This window comes from Myotis davidii, unplaced genomic scaffold (assembly GCF_000327345.1).
Source record: "Myotis davidii unplaced genomic scaffold, ASM32734v1 scaffold217, whole genome shotgun sequence".
Lineage (NCBI taxonomy): Eukaryota > Metazoa > Chordata > Mammalia > Chiroptera > Vespertilionidae > Myotis > Myotis davidii.
The window spans coordinates 2,785,011-2,803,265 of record NW_006290034.1 but is presented as its reverse complement, the minus strand read 5'-3'; the positions used below and the strand labels follow the sequence as shown (position 1 = coordinate 2,803,265).

At 41.1% G+C, this 18,255-nt stretch overlaps 1 protein-coding gene across 1 annotated transcript in view; it reads left to right on the top strand.

Moving 5' to 3' along the window:
- COL11A1 (collagen type XI alpha 1) overlaps nt 1–18,255 on the top strand; it is a 126,235-nt gene that overhangs the window by 76,554 nt on the left and 31,426 nt on the right. The window contains exons 43-50 of the mRNA XM_015563513.1: nt 445–498; nt 6,262–6,369; nt 8,118–8,225; nt 9,124–9,177; nt 10,673–10,726; nt 11,217–11,324; nt 15,087–15,140; nt 16,868–16,921. Of these exons, the coding sequence (XP_015418999.1) occupies nt 445–498; nt 6,262–6,369; nt 8,118–8,225; nt 9,124–9,177; nt 10,673–10,726; nt 11,217–11,324; nt 15,087–15,140; nt 16,868–16,921 (594 nt within the window). The remainder of the gene's footprint in view (nt 1–444; nt 499–6,261; nt 6,370–8,117; nt 8,226–9,123; nt 9,178–10,672; nt 10,727–11,216; nt 11,325–15,086; nt 15,141–16,867; nt 16,922–18,255) is intronic.

Sequence of the window (18,255 nt, the reverse complement as noted above, 5' to 3'; positions counted from 1 at the left end):
GAAACCGATTATTAGAAACATTTGCTTTTTTAAAAAAAATATACTTCATTGATTTTTTACAGAGAGGAAGGGAGAGGGATAGAGAGTTAGAAACATCCATGAGAGAGAAACATCGATCAGCTGCCTCCTGCACACTCCCTACTGGGGATGTGCCCGCAACCAAGATACATGCCCTTGATCGGAATCGAACCTGGGACCCTTGAGTCCGCAGGCCTATGCTCTATCCACTGAGCCAAACCAGTTAGGGCGAAACATTTGCTTTTCTTTTTTTAAGTAAATGAAAGGGAAACGTGTCAGCGTATGCATGGATGATCGTCTATATCGCAATATGTGTTTGTGTCTAAAAACACTTCCCCACACCCTCATTTTACCAGTCATGCTGTCCTTGAATTTACATTCAATTCGCACCCATTCATTTTCTCGGTTTCCCCCCGCTTTTCCCAGGGTACACCTGGCCTGAAAGGAGGAGAGGGACCCCAGGGCCCACCAGGTCCAGTGGTAAGTACGATTGTAATAACCAACCATGCCAGCCACGGCTGCAGATTACACCGCTCCTTTCATTATCCTCCCGCTGCGATCCCACGGCGTGTGCAGAGAAGTAAACACGTGTCAATCAAGCCAGCCAGCGCTGGGCTGCTGCTAATTGCTTGCACTAATGAGTGCAGAAACAGACAGTTCAGAGGACTGAAAATACTGCTCCTCATGCTGTCAGGAGGCAAAGGAGCTATTTTGCCTCCTAAACCGTAATTTGTCTGATTCTGAGTACTCGGCGAGACTGGGATGTTATCAATGCTTATTTAAACATCGCAGAAGCACGAAAAGTGTATGTCCATGTATACATTCTCCAGATAGCTTTATTTAGCTAATGCAACCGCATCAAATAATTGGCAAATGAGTAAACACCAGATTCCTTTTTGGGGATACCTGACCAACCCCTAGGAAAGCAATCCGACACGGCTCTCCATCAGTTCATCTTGGTTCTTATCTGTAGCCTGAAAGGTGAACAGTAACAGCCGAGCTGCCCAGTTCAGTGGTCTCTTCTCATGCTGCGTTTTATTTCACCCATCTCAGAAGCTAGCAATTGCCTCACATTGTCTTTCAGCTTCCTTACACATGTTGAAGTCATTCTAGTTCCACATTCAAAAATGTTTCTTTAATTTCCCTCAATTTCTGCGACCACTGCCTTTGTCCGTCTCTTTCCTCTGTTTCCTTGCTTAATTGTGTCTCAGTGACATTTCCTGGACTCCACTTTCTTTGCCTTTTCAGCCGGTGGTTCCCCTGATTCTAGTTGAATACACACCCTTAGCTATGCTGTTCCTTTGCTTATACACATCTCATGGCCCCACGCTGCCTTCGGAATCCAAACTCCTTATCGTGATCAACGAGTTATCAACAATTTGATCCCAATCACCAGAGTCTGTTTTATTAACATTACCTTCAGGGTATTGACTAAGTAACAGTACATGCAGGATTGAGACGCACAGGGGTGGAGATTTTGCTGTTATTCATATGAAGGAAAAGGTACTAAATTGAATTCTTGGGGGAAAGAATGTGAATAAAGAACGTGAAGGGTAAATGAAATAGAAAATGGAATGATATCGCAACTGTTTAGTCTTTCAATTATTAATGCTATGAACTTTACAATCATTATCTTAATGGTGTTTATCACCTGACCAGGTAGATATTATTCCCTTTTTAAAGGTGAGAGACCTGAGGCTTAGAAAAGGTAAGTGATGAGCCGGAGTTTATAGTCCTTTGAGGACAAAGGTCCACCTTAGCACATGGCATAGACTCCTTCCCAGCTGTGCGTCTCTCACTCTAAACGTCTTCAGTTCTTTCCTCTTGTCTCCTTTGTCCAAGTCCTCTTGATTCTCCCGACTCCTGTGAGCAGCTGTGTCAAAAGGAAGAGAGTTAGAGGAGCTCATATTCCAGCTCCCTGGGCTTTCCTACTCCTCCATGTGCTCTTTATAACAGTTATTTAATTAGAATGAATCAGAGATTAAACTACTTAAGCAAATGGGCAGGTTGAATCCTTGGACGCTTGTTCTCTTTCCTTATCCATTCAGTCAACCCCAGAGCAGACTGTCTGTGCCCCGTCGCTGCGACATCCTGTATTGGGGTTTCCTGGCCTTGGCCAGGTCTAGCTGGAGGCCACGGGGGTGTGTGCAGGGGGACAGTGGCGTCTGGATTTGCATCAACCACCGGTTCTGTTTGAGGACGGGAGATCGCTTTAGACAGGGCCCTTAATATGAATACCCCCAGAAAAACCTCTTGCGAATCCTAGCTTGAGAATATTTGTAATTTCGCAATCAGTTACCTGGTATATATTTTCATAAATTATGAAAATTAGAATCTTTGTGCTTCAGCTTACAGAAATCAGAGTCAAAACAGACACACTAGAGAGATAACTCTTTCCTTACGATTTTTTGAGTGAAACTCACTGTATGAAACGGTACATGTAATATACTTTCACATTACCTATTATATTTTATTGCAGTCAATATTTTAAAATTCTGGACAAGACCCACTGACGTTATATTGATTCACTAAGTGGGCATTTCCTACAAAGAGCTATGGCTTACAGGGGAAGCCAGGTAGGAGATAGATAAAATAACAAATAATAAATAAGTGATATATTAAAAGACAGAACAAAGAAGACAAGGTGAGAAAAATGATTTTTGCCTAAAGGAATGATGTTGGCACTGGAGCCATAAATAAAAGACCATTTGATGAAAAGCGAGTTTTTGGATCTAAACAGAGTCTGGAAGTGCTCACCGCTGTCTAGGTGATCGGAGTGCAGAACTGGGGTATTGTAGTGTTTTTGAAGTTTGGCTGCTGGGAGGAAATGTGTATTGAGAAACCTTTTTCTTAAAATATATTGTTATTGACCTCAGAGAGGAAGGGAGAGGGAGAGAGAGATAGAACATCAATGATGAGAGAGAATCATGGACTGGCTGCCTCCTGCACACCCCACACTGGGGATGGAGCCCACAACCTGGGCCTGGGCCCTGACCAGGAATCAAACCGGGACCTCCTGGTTCATAGGTTGATGATGCTTAGTCACTGAGCCACGCCAGCCGGGTGAGAAACATTTCATTATTATTATTATTGTCTAAAGTTTTACGCATGTCTCCTTTTTTCCCAATTGACACCCCACACTCTCAGCCATTCCCACCCGGGCAAGCCCCCATGGCCCAGTGTCTGTGTCCATTGGTTATGCTAATATGCATGCATACAAGTCCTTTGGCTGCTTTCTAACCTCCCCCCCTTTCCCATTTGTCTCTGGATCCATCTATTGTTAATCAAATTATGTTGATCATTACATCCCACATATTAGTGAGATCATGTGATATTTATCCTCCTCTGACTGGCTTATTTCGCTTAGGATAATGCTCTCCAGCTCCATCCATTCTGTTGCAAATGGTAAAAGTTCCTTCTTTGTTATAGCAGCATAGTATTCCATTATGTAGATGTACCACAGTTTTTTAATCCACTCCTCTGCTGACGGGTAAGAAACATTGTTTTAATGCTCTCACTGCCGACAAACAAAATGATCCCAACAGGATGCTGTGACTTTGGGCTCCTGAAGTCTGGCACCTCCGCGTGCTTATTGGATGTCCCATGCTGCATCCGAGAGCTGGTAGTAGATGCCCATCCAGGCACAGGCACGCTTCCCGCCTCAGAGGTTCGCCCGCTAAGTGCCCGCCTGCCTGCGCGCCCAGCAGAAGCAGCAGGGGCTGGCCGGCCAGAGCGGAGGGCACAGTGCGGCCGTCCCCACGTGCTGAGCATGAACTGGGCCGCGCTTCACACTTATGTACACGCACAATGCGCGCAAATATATTACACCAGCAAATTCTCACATGGCGTCTGCCACCTGTTACCAGAAAGCAACACCGAGGAAAATGTATTCCCTAAATAACCTCTATTTTTTTTTCCTGATACGGCATCCCCTTCGTCACCATCATCATTTCTCGGAAAATGAGGTGATTCATAGAAATGTAGTCGTGTGATGCGTACAAGCTAGAGTTTTACAATCACATTTGCATTGTTCCCCGGGAGAAGTGGGGGCCCAGATGGAGAAAGGATACGAGGGGCCGACAGCTGCGGGAGATGATGGTGCGAGCTGCACCATCGCACAGTCCACCCTGTTCCTTCCCCATGGCTCCTGCACCCCCCCCAACCCCCCCAGCCTGCGCCTCGCTCGTCCTCGCCAGGTGCTAATGTTTCTTCCCCTTGACTTTTCCTTAGGAGTTCATAACCCTTCCTATCCAGTTCCTAATCACTCTGTGTTTCCCCTGCATCCCATTCCAAGGGACCTTTTTCTCAGTGCCTTCCTCTTCCTCCTCAAACAAGGAAGCCGAAGTTCTTAGAAGGGTTACACCTACAGACTAATTGTGTCACGTGCTGTAGTTTTAAAGATAAAGCAGGTTTTCTCTGTGGGGACCAGGGGAGAGCTCAGGAGATGCTTACATCCAAGTAGGAAGGAGCCAAGGATGGAGATGGCGGTGCGGATCAGTGGCCAGAGGCTGAGAGAGTACAGGACTTGGAGTTTGTGCTCAGAATTTATGCTCTAACTGGCGGCATTGCTTGATTTGTTATCAGACTGTTTGGCTTCATGATCTAAACTCTTTTTGATCTGCAAGAAGAGCGAGTCAGGGAGAAGCGAATGGTTTGCTCACGGTGGGAGGAGGCTAGTGGTTCCAGCGCTGGGAAGGAAAAGGCCATACACCCAGTGGACACACTACTGAGGGCCTACTGTGTGCCAGCAATTACGTGAATTGCTGGAGATCAGTGAGGAGAGAAAACCCTTAAAATTCTACCCCTGTGGAGGTGATCATTATGCACTTAAGCTACGTTTAAACCCAAACACGTTCCTTTTAGATGCAATTATTTATCTGACAATTATCACGCCCTCCGTTTCTACTATAGCCGGTTACAGAGAAACGCAGTCATTTCCATCACTACAAGTGTCTACACTTTATGGGAAAAACGCATTGCGATGTGTTTGTTCAAGGGCTGATATCCACCATAATACATTTTGTATTCCCAGGCACCAGACTCGGATTCTCACTGTGCTTTTGTGGGACGTGTGAATGGGTCCTCTTTTTATTATTGGGTTTAAATTTTCATTTTAAAAAAATCAGACCTCATTAGTGATTCAGCTGCTACCAGAGGATTCATAGGTTTATTCTGTTCAAAGTCCGCCTGGGGATCTTCCGGTGAGACTTGCAAGTTTTTAATGGAATTTGCTTAATCGCCACGTATCACTGGAGATCTTCCCCTTTCATTGATAGACGTATAAAATGAAATCACTGAAGAGCATGCTGTTATTAAAAATATCTAGACTTACAGAGTGTTTGAAAGAACTGACAAAAGGAAATTGCAGCTGTACTTTTGGGAGCAAATACACATGGAAAAAGTTTTCATCCATTGTTTTGAAATGAATGAGCTATGACATTATCATGAGCAGTGTTTTAACTACAGAAAGTAATATGTTTTCATTGTTAATTTTAATGCAGGTTTCACAGGCAAGATGGCAATCTGAAATGTAATCTTATTAATAGTCCCAGGGAGTCATTAAACTAGCTCAGCTTTGTACAGTAAAAATAGTGCGTAATACCTACCAACTGTGGGCATTGCCATTGATTCAAATGAACATTCTTTCTCATAAATGAAAATATTTGATTGATTTTAAATATTAGACATACTTCACTATCAAACTAACAAGCATTCTTTTCTTAAGTAAAAGCCATAAGTTATTTTCATGTACTTGCCGGTCATCAGGTATCCAATTAAGGAAATATACATTTGTCTTAATTTTTATACCACATCATTTCATGAAAATACACATTCAACTAGAGTTTTTTCTCCTGAAAATCTGGGAAATTTCTATTGACCACACATGAGTACATTTAGATCCTATATTTTTTAAAGCCATCATGTTCACAGACTTTATGAAAAGACTAATGCATATCTCTAATTGTATAATAATTTTACATTTAGATGAAAAATACATAACATCTTCAAAAAATTAAGTATATGTGCCTTTGAAATTATTTTATCTTTCAGTAATATTTCCTAACTCTGGTATTGGACTAGAAATTAATCTTTCAACTAGTGAGCACAACTGTTCTTGCTTGAGATTTTGTAATTGTCTACAAGTGACATGGGACTGTAAGACCCCACTGCTAGGTCCCTGCTTCCTAAGCCTGCTTCCCCTTTCCCATCACTAGTAACCCGTGCCTTTTCTCCCGTGTACAGGGCTCCCCAGGGGAGCGGGGGTCGGCAGGCACCGCAGGCCCCATCGGATTGCCAGGGCGTCCAGGACCCCAGGGTCCCCCCGGTCCAGCCGGAGAGAAAGGTGCTCCTGTAAGTAATTTCAAGGAGAAAAACATATTATCCTGCCGCCCTGCAAAAGTTATTACTTTTTATTCAAGGATATTAGCTCTTCACACGCCACTGCATTCTCACTGCCTATGTGCCTGGCATAGAAACACACTTCTTTATTTTTATAGGAGAGAATATTTCAAATTCAATGAAATGAGCTGATATTTTTCCACACTTTATGAAACCCTAATTCTGTGAGGGATTGGATATTATTAATGTAAAAGGCTTCTGATTTGGCTCCTTTAAGAAAAAAAATAAAATTAGAGTTTTGATTAAAACTATACCTTGCCGCTATATTTTAGAAAGGTGTGCACTTTTCTCTCTTCTTGTAATACAACTTTATTTTTTAAATATATATTTTTATTGATTTCAAAGAGAGAGGGAGAGAGAAAAACTTCAATGATGAGAAACAATCACTGATTGGCTGCCTCCTGCGCGCCCCCTACTGGGGATCAAGCCCACAAACTGGGCATTGCCCCTGACCAGAACCGAACCTGGAACCCTTAAGTCCGCAGGCTGACGCTCTATCCACTGAGCCAAACCAGCCAGGGCAGAACAAATTTATTTCCAATCATTTTCATGCAAGTGAAACCCATAGAAAGTGGCGGCTCTTCTCATGTGATTTGAGTTTGGGTCTCCAGTGAACGAGATGGGGAACATCTGACCAGCCACTTCATCGTACATGTATTGGATTTTTAAATTTTTATACTTGTGATCATAAGCTATATTTTGTTCTTCACTAGGTTTATGTTGCTGTGTCAAGATATCTTCCCTCTTTTGGTTCCTGCTTTTGATGTAATCATATTAATTTTCTAAAAAATAAAAGCTTTCTCTCATCCTCCAAGATGAAAACACAGACTCATTCAGTAAATGTAGATGAAAATCAGACATCATATGCGAAAATATGAGTTTAATAGATTTGTGTACATGTCAGTCTTGAAACATGTAATCTAGGTTAAGCCTATAATTTTAAAAATACTTTTTTTTATCACGAAGACTTAGTTTTAGCAAGTTTTAGTTTTAGATTAAACTAGTTGAGTCCATTGTCCAAGCATTTGCTCTCATGACTGTTTGTGATATTATTCAAAGGTTTCCAAATTAAAATGATTGTTTTCTGTAAACGATCACCTTTCAGAAACATTTAGAATGTTAAAATGAGGCCGTGCCCCCTTGGACAGAAAAGAAGATAGCCACAATATTTTGTGGGGATCAGGTGAACTGTAGTTCTAAATCACTTTGTAGAATATGCATGAAACATCTATTAAAAATACAAGGAAGGTCACAAACAAAACCTATTGCCAGGTTGGGCAGTGAGCAAATGTGTTTTGAGGGATTTTTAGCCCTAACGGCCAGTGTCTGGTATCACCATCCAAGAAGAAAGGCTCAGCGAGTTCTTGCAAATATCAAGCATCCGATTTATGGGTATTCGGAACTTGATTAGGAAATGTGTGCTCGAAATAAAAATTCTAAGACGAATCGATCAGACCTGTGGGCCATCGCCCGCGATTCGTACCTCGTTACCAAGGAGAGCACCCTGGCTGGGAAGGAGGCGATGGGTTTTCTGCATCCTCCTTTACAAAATACTTTTTTTCTTGAGAACTTTAGGCAATTTCCTTGCAAATCTGGAAGCTGGAGTGTGACTGTTAGCGCTGCTCCTTAAATCTGTAGCAAACAGCGAATGTGCAGGTTTCTCACCACAAAGTGACGGTCTGTTGGCTTTTCAATTACAGGGAGAGAAGGGGCCCCAGGGCCCCGCGGGCAGGGACGGTGTGCAAGGCCCCGTGGGGCTCCCCGGGCCGGCTGGGCCCGCCGGCTCCCCCGGGGAGGACGGAGACAAGGTGGGTCCCCTCTCTTCGTTCGTGTATCCTGTGAAAGTGGCTTTTCCTCAAGAGCCCTACGTGTTAACCTAGGACTAGACCCCAAATCTGAAGGTGCCTCCTCTAAAGTTTCATGCATCTGGCCTGGGCTCCAAAGTTTTATTTCAGATTTTGGGGGATTAGTAAACATGAAATAGGTGGGGTATGAACAAGGACAGAACAGACATAAGAACAAAGAGGATGAGAAAAAAGTAGCAGGTGCCCAAATCGCTCATTTGTGTGTGAATACCTAGGCTTTGGGAATAAATGTGAAATTAGTGTCATCAGTTACTTGTGTATACCCAGCCCTTGAGTCTTGGGTATTGCAGAGTAAGGACTTGGGAATGGGCTGCAAACATGTCTGATAATCCTGCACCTCTCTCTCTTTTACTAACGTAAAAGATTCTGAGCTCTTCATTCTGAACATGTAACTGTGATGCTGTGTCTGAAGGTATATATCGTCTAATGTTATTGCGAGGCACTATAGCAACACTGGTGAAAATGCTGATAATGTGCAACATTTTAGCATTTTGGAAACTAGGAGAAAAAATACTTTTTCATTGCCATGTAATTATACATTTTTTAATAAGTCAATGTACTTCTGTTATCAGACAATCATGGTAATTTTTCAGACAAAATGGATTTTATAAAGTAAAAATCCTGTGGCAATATCCCTCCAGGTTGAGTGGACTTCAATTGTGTTTTAGTCAATACCAGAAAGTGAGAAGCGGAGGCAACCTGCCTTTTACAGTTGAAACAGGGACATGTAGGGCTGGCCTGCAATTATGTAAGCATCAGATTTAATAGGGAAATGATAGTGATGATGGTGCGTTGGTATGGCCTATTACAGATAAACTTTACCTCGAATTTTCCAATACAGGGTGAAATCGGGGAGCCCGGACAGAAAGGCAGCAAGGGCGACAAAGGAGAAAATGTGAGTTTTCTGCTGGAGTGAGGGGGCATTATTCACTCAACCTCTTCCGCTGATGACCATGGATAGAGAATTAGTACTGATTATTTATGTATCAGAAGATTGTCACATCAACACTATAACATTTGGGATTCAATCAATTCTATTTTTTAATTTGAATTTTCCTTTTCAATTACAATTTATGTCCAATATTACTTTGAATTCAGTCGATTCTAATAAAACCCCTTTCCACTATCCTTTTCAAAGTTTTCCAAAAAATTCAAGAGGAGGGCAGACTCCCAAGCTCCCTTTACGAGGCCAGAATTATTCTAATTCCAAAGCCAGATAAAGACACGACAAAGAAAATTACAGGCCAATATCCCTGATGAACATAGATGCTTAAACCCTCAACAAAATATTAGCAAACCAAATCCAGCAACACATTAAAAAGATCATACGCCACGATCAAGTGGGATTTATTCTGGGGGTGCAAGGCTGGTGCAATATCTGTAAAACAATAAGCGTGATACCCCACACAAACAAAATGAAGGATAAAAACTGCATGATCATATCACTACATACAACATTTGATAAAACCCAGCACCCATTTATGAAAAAATCTCAGCAAAGTGGGAACAGAGGGCACATACCTCAACTCAATAAAGGCCATAGATGACAAGCCCACAGCCAACATCATACTCAGTGTATATTCAGATACATGCAATAATTCCAGCCAGCAATTTTACCTGCCATCATTAGTTCAGATTTTCATGTGGTTTAAAGACAAGTAAAGTCTTCGTTGTTATGAAAAGAATGTTGACCTCGTTCACACCTGAAGGGTTCCGTGTTCCGTGGAACTTCGCTTTAAGCACTTTTTCCAACTCGGAGCAGCTACGCTAAGGAACAAGCTAATCCAATGACTCTCTTTCGTGCCTGGATGATTTATAAGGCCTTTTCAGTATTGACATATAAGATGTAAGTTAGCAAGAAACATGTATTCCTGTAAGACTAATAAGCCTACTCAAATCTATTGTTCACAAGAAGGAGTCCTGGTATACTTACTAAGTAACACTCAGTTCCACGTGCTTACATACGGGGACCAGTCTAACTTCCCCACACCACTGTCTTCCCCATGCAGAGGGCCCCTACCTCCCAGCATGCACTTAGAATGACAGCACACAGGTCAACTTCTCATGTGCTCCTTCTGACTCACATCCCTCAGTCAAGAGACCAGGTATTCTGAAAATTTTCAGATGTGAAACCTCACCGCTATTTAAGTTAGCACAGAAACCCATGTCTAAATACCGGCAACATCACAGACCTGAGTGGCTTTCATACCCGCTGATGTGAAATGGACTGCAGCCACACACCTGTGAGTCTCGGACGCACGTCCATAGTGGTTGACTGCGCTACACCGGAAAGACTTCTTTTCATCACCAAGCGAAGAGAACGGCCCGCCCTCTGCTCCTGAGACTCTCTGGCCTCAGCTGCAGAATTCCTGATTCCTCTCTCCCCCTAGGGTCCTCCCGGCCCCCCAGGTCTTCAGGGTCCCGTCGGCGCCCCTGGAATTGCTGTAAGTATCCCTCCTTGCCCAGCCCACCTAAATCCTTACAGTCCCCGATTAAATTCATGAACTGTTGCATAGCCAGACTATGTGATATTGTTCGTATGCTTAACATGGGCTGAAATGTAAAAGATCTAACAGAGCTAACCAAGCTGATCTCTATAAACAAAAGCCCTTGTGACTTCATCTCACAAGAGTCCCTAACCAGTTGGGAAGTACATTGTAGTCAATGCTTTTGGAATTTTTCCCTATGACAAAGCTTTTACTTCACTGGGCGTACACAAGAAAATTAAAATCAGCCGTGCCCCAGAAACAAGGAATATGAACAAAACGAACACTGGGATATTTGCAGCAGAGAATGGAAGCTTCACCCACTTGATACAAGCTTACTGCTGCCTACACCAGCTTGGATTCCACCGGAAGCCCTTACACTTTATGATGACGTGTACCCCAGTCACCATCTTCCCAGTTTGTGATCATGTTCCTTGTTCTCCGCCAGGGAGGCGACGGGGAGCCAGGGCCCAGAGGTCAGCAGGGGATGTTTGGACAGAAAGGGGATGAGGGAGCAAGAGGCTTCCCGGGACCCCCTGGTCCCATCGGTCTTCAGGTACGTTGCTCTCTGCCTGTGTCCTCTGTCATTCCACCTACTTCGCACCAGCTTTTCTGCTGGATGTAAAACAGAGCAGAATGTTGGGACAGGGCTAACCCTAAGGCTGTTTTTCTTATATGTGTATCTGAGCTGCAACTTCCTTTTACCTGTTGATATTCATATTTCTGGAGCTGTATCTGCCCCAGTTTCTGTTTTTGGTGTTTATTTAGCCCATCTTTGATATCACATCTGCTGTCCTTATTCTTCTGTTTGAAAAACGACTCTTGTTTAAGTCTGATAGCCAAAAGGAAATTGTTACAAGGGTTTTTTCATCTTGTTTTGTTTTCGTACATGTCATAGCAGGAAAATTGGCATTTCAGATGGCTAGCAAAAATTAAAACCATTCTGAGAAATAGCAACTGCCAATCACAGCCACCAACAAAAATACCAACAGCAAACGTTAGAGTAATGGGTCACATAAGCAGCATAACAGTGAATGGATCGTTTAAAATCACATTTAAAATTGTGATGTGCGTTTCATAGAGTGCATTCAGGAGAGGAAGTGTGTTCTGTAAGCACCGCAGGTGAGGAATTTCAGACGGATTCCCAGGGAACGCACACATCACTGACGTCACTCCCAGGAAAAGCACGCGTCACTGACGTCACTCCCAGGGAATGCACGCGTCACTGACGTCACTCCCAGGGAACGCACGCGTCTCTGATGTCACTGACGTCACTCCCAGGGAACACACGCATCACTGATGTCTGTCCCATTGGCTACCTCCTCCTACTGCGCTCAGGTTCCTACAAACTGGAAACAGCGAGCTTTCCTTGTCCACTTGCTCATTCTACACCCACCTCGCGCTCCTCTAGAGCAGCGGTCACCAACCTCCGGACCTCACGGACCTCCAGGGTCCACGGACCACCGGCTGGAGACTGCTGCTCTAGAAGATTACAAAATTTTGTTTTAAATAACATTCAAGTACCATTTTGATGTTAGATATGCCACATTAGAAATTTTAGAAATGTTCAAATTAAATCATCTATTCACTGCACTTAAAAATTTGTGAGGCTCTAGAAAAGTAAATAGAAGTGGAATTTGTATAAATTTCATTTTTTATCTTTATTTTCACAAGTCCCAGAGTATTGGTTGTTAATATTAAATAGCTTATGTATATAATTATACAAATTACATTGTAAACTATGTAATTAATTATCATAATTATTATTGTTATAAATCTCATTGTATGTCTACCAGTGAACATGATATCATCATTTTCCACTTTTATTTTCATGCCAAGAAATATCCTTTTAAACTTGGAAAATGCAGATTTTATTCTCATATTACTGTTTTACTCTTTTACACTTATTAGACAATAATAAATAAGCAATCATGAGTACTACACATCACTGTGTGAAAAACACATGTTTTTGAAAACAACAAGACATTAAAAATTAGATTGCCAATGGCTATGGTACCATTCCCTGTCCGCTTTCTCATTTAAGAGATTGCTCTGAATTCTATAAGGGTGTAATTCAGGAACTTAGTTCTCATGATTAAAGAAGATGCCTGGTAGCTTATATTTATAACATATTAAATAAAAAATTACCTTCATTACCTCAACTTAATAAATGTGCTGTTTGATAAGGTGACTCAAGAAATCGATACACTAAGAAATGGATTTTATTTTGCCATGGCTACCTCTTTAAATCAGGAATCTGAAACGATATTAATGTGATTAACATGTTCATAATTGATCTACGTCCTTTAATTGAGTCTTCATGGCAGCATAGATATTAGCAATTGTAATAGACCTAAGTAATAATGATAGAATACTCTGGTTAAATGACTTGATTTTTCAGTTTGAAGTTTACTCTTTGTCTGCATATGAAGGAGACATAGAATGAACGTCTTTGGCCTAAATTCATTTTTTCATTTCATCACTTTAGTGGCAAATTATTTCAAATTGGCAGACCTTAAAACAGAACCTCCTCCTGTATAAATTACTCCCAGGAAACACTGACGACTCACGAAAACCGACTCACCCGGTGCCAGTAGGGAGGTTTAGCCCTGCAACAAGAGAACCGGACTCGTTATGTCTCTATTAGTTTTAATAAGAACATTCTGTCTTAATTAACTCAAACTATAATCAAACTTCATTAGAAAGAAAAAAATTTTTTTCTATCAGGTTCCTATTGAGTTAATATTAGGGATGACCATACGCATAAAAAAAATGATGCAATGCAGAGCTGGGCTTGTTAAGGAAATAAATCTATCCACAAGCATTTATAGGTCATTTAATTTGAAATCCCAAATTAGATGCACTCTAAAAAAAGGAGGTGGAATGTGATTGTTAATTTACCTGGTGTTGGTAAGAACTGAATTATGCCTAAGTTGCAATGCAGATTACTTAAAAAAAAAGGACTTACAAATGAAATATTTATTTCATCTGTGTTCATGTCTGCTTGCATGTTTAAGAATTGAAGCTTGTGTGCTCCATCGATGAATTAGCGTCTTTCAGACTGTGGATCTTGGAGACTAAAATGTTAGCCATCTCTCCCAGGTAGTTTTCAGGCGGACCAAAATCTGCAACTCTACCTGGCTATTTCCTCCCGGGAGCTTCTCTAGCAATTCTGGAACCGACAGTAGATGATGGCAACTGCCTGGGAATTCCATGTAGCAGGCCACTTTCCTAGACACCTGTCTGACATACGATAAAAAAGAAATGAAATCCTGGTGATGTTGTGCAGTATAAATCAGCACTTAAGATTTCCTCATCAAAATGAGCATATCCCAATGTTTTAAAAGTTTATATATCTACTTGGTAAAGCACCCTCTCCCCAAACTAGGCCATGTGGAAGCAGTAGATCATCAAAACCACTTAATGGGGTATCCCCAGCATAAAAAATGAAAGGGAACAGGATAAGTAAAATAGAATGAAAACATCAAAGGCCCTCACCTGTGCAGGCCTTCCTGCACAGCATGACTGTTAGAAGCCATGTTTCAGCTACTTCGCATGTGCAGGTTGAGGGAGTAACGAGTAAAATGCAGTTATCACTGTGGGTCGTGGTCTAATAATTTGCTGCTACTGTAGTGAGGTGCCATGTAAATACTTTTCTAAAGTACCAGAGTGAGTTTAAAGCTTTGCATCCTGTGTTTTTTTATTTCTTAAGTAGATTACACCCTAGATTCTATTGTATCAGCTTTAAAAATGTAATATGTATAGAGTGTATAAGATATATACAAATAACATTAAAAATTGAAACATTCCATAATTATACTAGATTTGAAACTATTACCACTTTTAAAATGACACCTAAGAGATCATGATTGTAAGTACACAAGCAAGAGGCAAATTTGTGTTTTTAAGTGCTGTATACAATTTGACTGTGTACAGCATGTTGTGATATGAAAGTGGAAAAATAAACAATTCTACGTGGGGGACCTAGTGAGAAAGTTCAAGGGAAAAGTACAGTAATCTTCCCATGAAGACATAGCCAGGTGACATTTGAGTGCAACCTGCTCTGTGAGTTCTGGTCACTAAACTCAAAGTATAATATTATACAAAGCCTGCATGTTATTTGTAAGTGTAGATATAAGATTTTATCACATGTAGTCATTTCTTACATGATAAGTATTTTGATATGATAGTTTCTGAATCTTAATTTTCACGTTAAAGTTCTAACTTAACTTTATATTTATTTTTTGGTTTTATGTCAGAAACTGGCCAATTTCAATAAATGAGTGACTTTTATGGTTTTTCTATTCTATTTTCTTAGGGTCTGCCAGGCCCACCTGGTGAAAAAGGTGAAAATGGGGATGTCGGTCCCATGGTACGTTTTGGTTTTTATCGAGTAGATAGGATGGATTCCCATGTTACTAATATCTCCTGAAGGTTTATTAATGTGAACAAAGTTGTCCTAAAGGCTATGGCTTTTCAAATGGATGCTTTCTCTTTCCTCTACCCACCCTGCATCTGTGACCATTGTGTCTCTCTCATCACGTTGAACCTCTGTTTTTTCTTTCTCGCTTTGGAGTAATGGTGAACACACATGGGGCTCTCGCTGGGTGATATATTGTGATATATCTTCCATTTCTATGTGCGTATATTCCCGAGGCGTAGATAAACTGCCGCACTTCAGTTATTTACTAGTATTGAGCTCTGGACTTTCATGTGGCGTAAATAAAGAATGGATAGTGGTCTCCCAGGATTTGAATAATTAGCAAATGTTAGCACAGTATTAAAATTAATTGTATTTCAAAAGTCTTCATTTAACAAGGAATTCTCAATTAATTAGAACGTGATGACATAATTTCCATTGATTGATTCTGGCTTTCTGCTCTCAGGGTTCAACTGAAAATGGGAAATATCTATGTGTGTTTAGTAAGCACTGTAATGGGTAAGGAAACAATTAGGTAGGATCATTGAAATTAATAATGAAATATAATGAATGCATTTCCTAATTGCTGCTTTCTTTCAATAAAGATTGCTCCACTATTTACTTCCTTAAAATACATGTTTGATAATTTTACACTTGAACGTTAGATTTTATTTTCTTCAAATAAGAAATGATTTTTTTTCATCACAATGAACTGAATAACAGGGGACATAAAGGTGCTGGTTCAGTAACTGATTAAGACTCCACGCAGCACCGGCTAGAGAGCAGGCATCCCCTGGACGTGGCTGCTAGGTTCCCTGAATATTAATGCATTCTCCTGACCTACGGTAACGCTGGGAGTAGACAAGCTTTTCAACCATGATATTAAAATAAACTGTGACCTTTAAAAAAAATACCAATGCCCTGGCATTCACTCCAGACTAATCACAAGTGTGAGGTTACGGATGCTGGCCACCCATACTTTATTAAAAGCGTCCAAGTTCATTTTAATGCAAAACAAGGAGAGAGAACCATCGTTTTAGAGAGACAACCAGGCAATTAATCGTATTTCAATTCTAACCTATGGAACACGTATACACATTTTAAAATACTCTATAGAATTAAGAATTCCAGAGCTACTCAGGCACCATTTCTTGTTCCAACTTCGCTCCTTTTCTACACTAGCATTCTGGCCTATCCTGGCACAAACTATTTCTAGTTGTATTATGAATTCATTATACCAGATAGCAGCAATAGACTTCTTAAATTTTTAAAAATATGCCTTTATTGATTTGTAGAGAGGAAGGGGGAGAGGAAGAGAGAGAGAAACATCGATGAGAGAGAAACATTGATCAGCTGCCTCCTGCACGCCCCTCCTGGGAATCGAGACCGAAACATGTGCATGTGCCCCGACTGGTAATGGAACCTGTGACCTCGTGGTGCGTGGGACAGCTCTCCATCCACTGAGCCACACTGGCCAGGCACCTTTTTCAGTGTTTCCCCTGCAGTTTTAATTTCCCCGTAGCTGTGTATAAAGAAGCATTTGCTAATGTGGCGTCGTGTCCACCAAGAACGTGTTATGAGCCTGATGGGCTCCACTGACTGCTTTTGCAGGCTGCGACCGTTCGGTTTCCCAAGTGCAGTTAAGTGTGGCCTCATAACCTTATGTCCGTCTCTTACAGGGTCCACCTGGCCCTCCCGGCCCCAGAGGTCCCCAAGGTCCCAACGGAGCTGATGTAAGAGCTGTGAAGCATACGTTAATTACTGTGAAGTTGTATGGGGGTGTTGACATCGAATGACCACTGTGTCTGCAACACAAGGGAGACAATCACTCTATTCCTAAGTGTTTATGTGTACAGAGTTCAAGGGTCCCCTACTTACTCCATGTCATTTTCCAAGAAAACAAAACAGGCTTTTTAGGGAACGAATCACCATAAATACAAAATAGGTACAAAGTGCACATTCATTACATACTTATTGGTGAGTTAGAAATATTAGCTTTATTAGAATAACCACATTTGTTCAGTTCAACATACCAAGACCAGGCCTTGCATATGATAACTGTTGAATGTTACAGAATTGTCTCAAAATTTAACCTTTGTCGCTTACAATGTCTTGAGGAGATGGTTTGTGATTAGCTTTGATTGCCTGAGCCCAGGACTGTACCCCAGCCCGCCTTTACGTATGCATTTGTCATCGGTGACTTTTATCTAAAAGTTTGCATTTGTATCTTCACTCTATAAAATATGTTAGAGTAATATGTGCCTATACATCACGCACCTCTCGCCATGTAAAATATTTCCTCTCAATTGTATAAACAATCTCCCCAGAGCTTCATAACTAACTCACTGTTCCAGGATTCTAGGATTTTGAAATGTAATGTCATATGTATCTTGTTATCAATAACAAATGTATAGGCTTCGAGGTGATCACAACTTCTGACCTCACCTTTTCACCAAGAACGACTTATCTATCTTGTCTTCACTGCTCTGATGTCTGCTTTTAATTTGGGCCAGAATGTACCAGGAGCAGATGTACCAAAGAGGCTTTTAGGTTCCCACTGTTCTGAAGTAATTTTGAGGTTGGGAGGTGGTTGACCTTGTTTGTGGCATGGATCACCTCCTTCCTAACCAGAGTCGTATTTTGATCCACTACAAAAGTCATCCTCTAAATAGGGCATGTTCACTGATAGGAAGATTGAATTTACGTTTTGTGTACCAACTGGCAGGACTAGAGTTGGAAAGTGTCCAGTCTTAGCTTCAAAAGTCTGGTGCATTTAAAAATCAGTTTAATCTAATTAAATTATTTGCTCTCCAGTGAATTCGACAACCCAGTAAAGGGCATGATTTTGTCCCATCCTTCCAATGACTTGCACATATTTCTCTCTCCTTAAGAAGAACTAGATACAAACTTATGGATTTCTTCTCACAATTTGAGGCATGTTCTTTCATCGGTTAATATGCTTTCACTTACAAATAACAGAAAACCAATTTAACCAAAAAAAAAGAGTTTACAGTCTTATTTAACTAAAAAAAAAAGTAGTGTGAGCTTTAGACACAAGAAATCCTAC